The following is a 7,626-nucleotide window of genomic DNA, read 5'->3' on the forward strand; positions in this document are numbered from 1 at the left end:
CCCTCCGACCCTCTCACCCTCCCGTCTCTCAATGTTCCCTTTGTTCCCTTCTTCCGTGTGTGTGTGTGTGTGTGTGTGTGTGTGTGGGTGTGTGTGTGTGTGGGTGTGTGTGTGTGTGTAGCGGTGACAAGTGAAAAAGGCCACACCTAAAGCTAAATTATGCCAAGGTTTATTCACAGTGTACCTAGTTCTATGCTAATTCTCGACGTTGTTAAGGGATCTTTTTGTGATAATTGTCTACCTGGCATATTTGGTTAAGAATCATTGATGTGTGGTAGAATTATCGTGTGAGAGCTCTCTCCCTCCCCCCACACACACTGACCGTACTACAGAATGGATATAGAATCCCGAGAAAGAATTCAGAGGAGAATGACATGACTAATCTCGGGCATTAGGAACCTTGAGTATAGAGACAGGTTTAGACATCTTAATCTGCACTCCCTCGAGAGACGTAGAGTGAGGGGCGATATGATAGAGGTGTATAAATGGAAGTCAGGGCTAAACAAAGGGGACATTACAAAGGTACTCAAGCTATCCAACCAGGAGCGAACTCGTAACATTGGTTTAAAATTAGATAAATTTAGATTTAGGCGGGAAATAGGTAAACATTGGTTTGTAAATAGAGTAATGGATGAGTGGAACAAGTTACCAAACATCATCATTAACTCAAATACGCTGGATAGCTTCAAACACAGGTTGGATGGATATATGAGCGATAGGGGTTGGGTGTAAACGGGACTGCCCAGTATGAGTCAATAGGCCAGCTGTAGTTTCCTTCATTCTCATGTTGTTATAAGTCTCCGGGAACTGGTCGGTGTATGATCTCACAAGCGCTTATAAACTGTCTGAAATTCCTTATAGTAGGACAAGAACCAAGGGCCGAGTGGTGGCAACATTCTCTTTCCCTAATTTATAAAAAACTGTTATAAAAAGTTGTTTACAGATGGAGGAATACATCACCTGAGGAATTTACGACTGGTTTGAATAATTAGTTGGTTTCAGGTGAGGTGGTAGAGGGTCCTCTCTCCGTCAGCCATATACAACCTCTTTACAGGCAAAAGTGGGGCTTTCCTGAACCAGACCTAACCTGAACTGAACCTAAACCTAATCTACACAGAACTGAACTGAACCTAAACTTAACCTAACCAAACTGAATCTAACTTAAACCTACCTTAACCTAAACCTAACCTAAACCAAACCTAAGCTAAGCATTTACGGCTAGAATAATGCATCGGTCTACTGCTTCGGGTTCACGAGTCTGAATCTCTCTGGGGGGGGGGTGTGGTTCAGGGGGAGAGACGACCTGACTTTATTAGCTGGCTACACATTAATAATGGTTGCCCCTCGTATAACGATGATAGCCGGCCCAAGGGTCACCTAGGCGTAAAAGCTGTCGCCAACACAACAACCACACCCTGAGTTAACGAGTTGAATAAGTTTAGGTTTAGGAGGAAGATAGGAAGAAACTGGTTCACAAATAGGGTGGTGGACGAGTGGAACAAGCTTAGCAACTTTGTAGTAAGTGCTGGGACGTTGGAAAGTTTCAAAAGGAGGCTGGAGCTGCCATGCACAGGCCAACAAGCCATTACAGACTCCTTATTTTCTTATGTTCCTACGTTCTTATGATGCAGTGTCAAGGAACAATCCGAGAAGACCGGACAACTCGCCAACTGCACTGGCTAACTATTACCCAGGAACATGATCCGCAAATCGATTAATATCCAGGTCCCCAATTACTGTTGGGTAGACAGAGGCAAATGGAGTAAGTAAAGAAACCTGCCCACAGTTTCACCCTGCCCGAGGATCGAGACCAGGTCCACCACATTACACCACCACCACCGCAGCGTAAGTGTGTGGGTGACTTCGACTCTGGCCCTGTTCACTGTCCAACGGATTCTAATCAGTTCAGCTTTACCTGTAGCTAAAACCTGTCCCGCCGCACCTGTTAGCTTCCGAGAGCCCCAAATTAATTAAGTTATACATCCTGATAACTAGTCGATGCTATTAAGTGGCTGGAGAGAGTTACGCCGCCACCTAACTTAACCTAACCTAACCTAAGTTAAGCTAACCTAAGCTAGTCTAACCTAACTTAGCCTAACTTAAGCTAACCTAAATTAAGCTAACCTAAGCTAAGCTAACCTAACCTAACCAGATGCTTCCGGGAACACTACTTAACAAAGGCGATTTATTTGGTGAAACGTTCTAGTGAGTTTGTTGTTTACGAGAGAGAGAGAGAGAGAGAGAGAGAGAGAGAGAGAGAGAGAGAGAGAGAGAGCCTGCCTCATAACCAGAGGACATCGACTTAAACTAGGAATCATTGACTATTTGCTTTATTGTTATTATCAATAATAATAACCCGGTGAAAGTAGACCCGAGGGAACACTTACTTTAAGGTACAATTACTGGAAGAATGACCATCACACACACACACACACACACACACACACACACACACACACACACCTCGTAGTCAACCAGTGTGTTCACTCTCAGCCAATCTTACCCTTTTGCACTGTCACGATGTTGAAATGCCTTGTAGTATGACCTTCTCCTCACCTAGTCATTATATATCATATTCGTATCACTTGGTTACTTGTATATTATTTGTAAATCAAGAGAGACCCATTCACCAATTATGTAACTGTTTATTTTCAGCCTTCCGGCTGCCATACTCTTTCAATAAACCGTTAATAATTTATTATTATTATTATTATTATTTGTCAAGTGTAGTTGAGAGAGAGTTATAATTTTCAGGTTTAATGACTCAGTTTTCATTATGCTTCGTTCACTGCGTAAGAAGACTTGGTGTAGTTATTAAGTGACAAGGGCAATCCTAATCCATCTAACGGACTCCCTCGATATAACGGACTTTCATCTCTATGTAGTTCGTTAGATGGAGGTGGTACATCTAACGAACCCTACTCCATTTCCTTTCCTCTCAATCCACTACTTGACATCCCTTTCCCCTCCCACTCACCCCCTCAAGTCTCCTCCCCCTTCCTCTCACCCCCATACCCTCACGCTCCATCTCCCGTACCCTCACGCTCCCTCCCCCATCACCCCACGCCCCTCCCCTCACCCCGCCCCTCCCCTCGCCCCCACGCCCTCCCCTCACCCCACGCCCCTCCCCTCACCCCACGCCCCCCTCCCCTCCTGCCCCGCCCCTCCCCCTCACCCCACCCCACGCCCCCTCCCCCTCACCCCGCCCCCCCCCCTCACCCGCCCCTCCCCCTCACCCCACACAAGTATTAACACACCTGAACTAAAGACAACTTGGGGCGCTAAGTGAACCATTAAAATCAGCAGTGTTTTTAAGGTAATTACTCCCAGTGACTGTTAGCTCAATGGGAGGTCTTTCATTATCACCGTTTCTCTCTCTACGTTTCACCCAGTCTTCTGTTTACAATTATTTTCGTGAAATATATTCGTCTTATTTAATGATCGGTTTTAAAATCATCATATCATTTTTTTTACAGGTTTACATTATAGTGTTGTATTGATTTAAATAAAAGATAATTTAAAGTATTAAATCCTGTAAAACGAGACACAAAAACAAGTAGACTGTTTCTATTTAATAATATGTGTTACCCAAAGGCTTTAATTATTCTCAAGTGATGATGATTATCTTGTCAATTTATGCGTCTCTTCTTGTGACTATAAAAATGCATTCCTACATGTCTATCAGATATTTCCAACCCGTCACTATCACATCATATTTAACATTTTGTCTCTTGTAGTCACTCCAAAAAATTCTCTGTACTTGGGGTGACCGATGTAACTCCTGTTGTCTCTGTAGGGTTGTCAAAAGCCTTCGTCCGTTGTGTCATATTTTTTCAATACAATTTTGTAGAGATAACTTTTTTGAGTGACTGTACATTACGAATATATCGTTAACATAAATAGTGTAGTTATAATGGAACCACACTTGTTATTACTAAGAGTTCATCTTTTTCTACTTGAATTAATCATAATTATAATTCCATGCTTTAATTCACTATAATTAATGCTTTTGTGATTGCTGCTAATATTAAACCCAATGAATTGATTTGCTTGCATTCCTTTACTAATATCTGTAATCGGTTTATGAATGATGCAAAAATTTAACAACACAATCATGGACCACACTCGCGTCTTTGGTGGTCGTGGTAAAGAGCGGTTGGGAGAGGAGAACGCTGTATATATTTTCTCAGTGGAGTTAACTTGCACTAAAACATAATTGCATAATTTACTGTTGATTAAGAAGCTACAGGCAGACAATCGTACACTACAAGAGGGGAAAATAACATTTAATAGTTTATTATTATAATAATTCTACCTTTGGTTTGTTTAATATTTATCCTGACAGTGATACAGCCGTAAACAGATCCACCAATCACAATCACCTTTACATACAGTCTTCCTTTACCAAGTATTGCCAGGTAAAATTGCGAGCACGAGATCCAGGGTGGGGTCGGTGCTAACTACCATAAATGCTTCGGATTCATGAGTCTGAATCTCTCTCGTGGGAGGGGGTTCGTGTTTCTGAGGAGAGGTAAACGGACTTTTGTAGTATTGTAGTCGACTGTAGTACATTTATTACTACAGTATATCTTACCTTGGCAACCCAGCAACTCGAAGCGGAGGGAAGGGTGTGAATGCCAGTCTAATACGTGGACCCTAACGAAGCGACCCAACACGGGCGGCTCCACGAAGTTGTGCCTCGTCTGGTGTGAGTTGACGTTAGCCTGGAACACCTGAGGGCACGAGATACACCTGTGTTAATTATGCACCTGGAGGAAAACACATTTACATTCACACACACACACACACACACACACACACACACACCTATCATTAAATCCTTCAATTATAGTGGGAGATGTGACAAAAATGTTACGGGTCAGTTAATATGTTATGTAGATCTTCCTCTTATAAGCACATCCCTACATACATGCATACAAACATACATATGCTGATAACCACATTGGAAATTAGAAAACATAGGTGAATTACACGAAAGCGCTTGGGAACTTCGTGTTTTCTTGTTTCCAATGTGGTTATCAGCATATACCTGGATCACGCGCACCCACAGTGATTTATTTGCACGCACATACATACATACATACATACACCTGTCAGTAATTGCGGAAGATATATAATTAATACACCTGTAATTACCGTAATACGACTTAATAACCCTTAATATATTTGTAAACTCTCCGTTCAACTTAAGGCGATGAAGATTCCTCTCTACTGAACACCAACACTCCGGATTTGAGAGAAAACCGGACACACTAGCTGGAAACATTCTCAACTTAAACAGGATTTCCTTGCCGGTTAAGATGCTAATGTTAAGTTGCCTCCTTCCAGATACAACACTAAACATCGCTGGTGGTAAACATCAGCATAAAATAAACATCGCTGGTGGTAAACATCGCTGGTGGTAAACATCAACAAGCCGACGGCAGGAGAGATTAATGGATAGTTCTGACAACATAATGACCTCAGCGCTATAATTGAAAACATGAATTATATGTACCCGCTGGCCTCCCATGGTACACTCTGTAAAAAAAAAACTACCGTTACAATTCCTGCAAACGAAGTGTTTCAAAAAGGCCCCTGAGGCAGTCCTCGTATGGGTAGCCCTGCACGTGACCGGCACTCTGAAACCAGTCAGAGTTAGTGCTGCCGCGCTAACACAATTTGAAGCTTGATCGGAACTGTACGCCTCATTTCTCCAGGTCTAATACACATTGTGAGCGGTGTTGTAGCAGCCTAATATTGTGATTTACGTAATTAGTGCTACCAACATTTCCTGATATCTTATATAAAGAATGTGTTTGTTATATGAACTGTGGAGCTATTCACATGTTTAGGAACAGCTTGGTATATTTTCCAGTACGAATAAAGAATGACATAATGTGGCATTAGCCCAAAGTGAAGTAGCAATACAAATAAATATTCGAAATTCGGTTGCAAAATAATCTTTTACCTTTACATCTAGGGACGAAACACGAGTATGACCTCGTCTTAGTTACCACTCCGCTCTCCATATCCTGGTTGTTGCGTCACCTCTTCCAAGTCTTCTTCAAGTTTCAGTTCGATGAGAACATAAGAACATAAGAACATAAGAATGGAGGAAACTGCAGCGGCCTATTGGCCTCATACTGGCAGTCCTGCTTACACCCAACCCCTATTGCTCATATGAGCATCCAAACCTATGTTTGAAGAACCACGTATTCGAGAATGATGATATTTGCAACTAATCTATCCATCCACCACTCTGTTTCAAACCAGTGTTTACCTATTTCACGCCCAAATCTAAATTTGTCTAATGAAAACCATGCTACGAGTTCGCTCCTGGTTGATAATTTGAGTACCTTTTGAACGTCCCCTGTTTAGCCCTGCCTTCCACGGCACACCCCATCAGGTCGCCCGCCCTACGTCTCGAGGGAGTGCACCAAGATGTTTTAACCTGTCTCTACTCTGGGAAGTGACCACAGGATCACCCATCCTGAAACCCACCGCACAGTGACTACCTATCGTCTTCATAACACTCACCTTACCCGTCAGCCATCTCAGCTCCTCACTTAAACATTTGTAACTTATATTGCTCCACGTCCAACTTTGCTTCAAATTATTTTATACTGTATAAATATGTATATACTGTTAATGTTGAGTTTAGTATGGTTATGTAAATTAGAAAGATGAATATTGTAATGAATTTATGGTACTTTATTATACACAACGAAAACTCTCATCCTTTGTCTACCTTTTAAACCGATTGTCTTTGTTTTTTTTATTGTTGCCTGTTGGGATTTAGACCTTAACTATATTCTAACCAACTCATAATAAAGATGACCGTGACAGGACACGACATTATGCCATATTCCTTCCTCCTTGTTACTCAGTGTTAATTATCTCCCAGTCACTTTGCTCACAATTGTTTTATGTTGTTTAAAGTTTCCCTCATATGTGTGTGCATATATTGCATTATCGTACAGTAAGAGTGACATATGTAGATATTAGGTTCAAAGTGTCATAAGGTTTACTCTGTTATTACACGTGGCAGTCGTAGTAAAAACTTTATCGAGGAAAAGAATCTGGATCTGTTTAATGCCGCAATTTACTCCAGAGTAGGCTGTCTCCATAGTCACTAGTTTAGGTGATGATATCTTGGGACGCCTCTCTACTATAGGACCCCATAATTATAAAGCCTTAATTATTGTTCTTTCCATTATTTCATCTCAAATAATTCAAGTATCTAAGGGTTGTTAATCCGATCTTAATATTAATGCCGTAATACACCTTCCTGTTTACTCAGGGTTGTTAATCCGATCTTTATATAATGCCGTAATACGCCTTCCTATTCCAAGTCTTATCTCATTCTAAAGATCTTATCAGAAGAACAATATTCATAAGTGTAATTTCTAGGTGTATAAATTGGTTAGTTTCGGGATGGTTATTCATCACTGTGATATTTCTAGGTAATCCATCTTATTCTTATCTTTGACCATTAGTTAATTTATCCTAGTTTTCAACAATGGCCAATTAGGTTTTGATCTCCAGGATTTTATTTGAAAATCCTCCAGAGCTAATTACGTGTTAATATCCTGAAGAAAGAATGGAAAGAAATAGCCAACTATT

At 41.2% G+C, this 7,626-nt stretch overlaps 1 protein-coding gene across 3 annotated transcripts in view; it reads right to left on the reverse strand.

Moving 5' to 3' along the window:
- LOC121861381 (lactadherin-like) overlaps window positions 1-7,626 on the reverse strand; it is an 83,645-nt gene that overhangs the window by 26,806 nt on the left and 49,213 nt on the right. For all 3 annotated transcript variants that reach the window (XM_042359036.1, XM_042359035.1, XM_042359034.1), the window contains exon 4: window positions 4,595-4,733. In XM_042359036.1, the coding sequence (XP_042214970.1) occupies window positions 4,595-4,733 (139 nt within the window). The remainder of the gene's footprint in view (window positions 1-4,594; window positions 4,734-7,626) is intronic.

The sequence above is a fragment of the Homarus americanus genome, unplaced genomic scaffold (genome assembly GCF_018991925.1).
Source record: "Homarus americanus isolate GMGI-L3 unplaced genomic scaffold, GMGI_Hamer_2.0 scaffold24260, whole genome shotgun sequence".
In the NCBI taxonomy this organism is placed as follows: Eukaryota; Metazoa; Arthropoda; class Malacostraca; order Decapoda; family Nephropidae; genus Homarus; species Homarus americanus.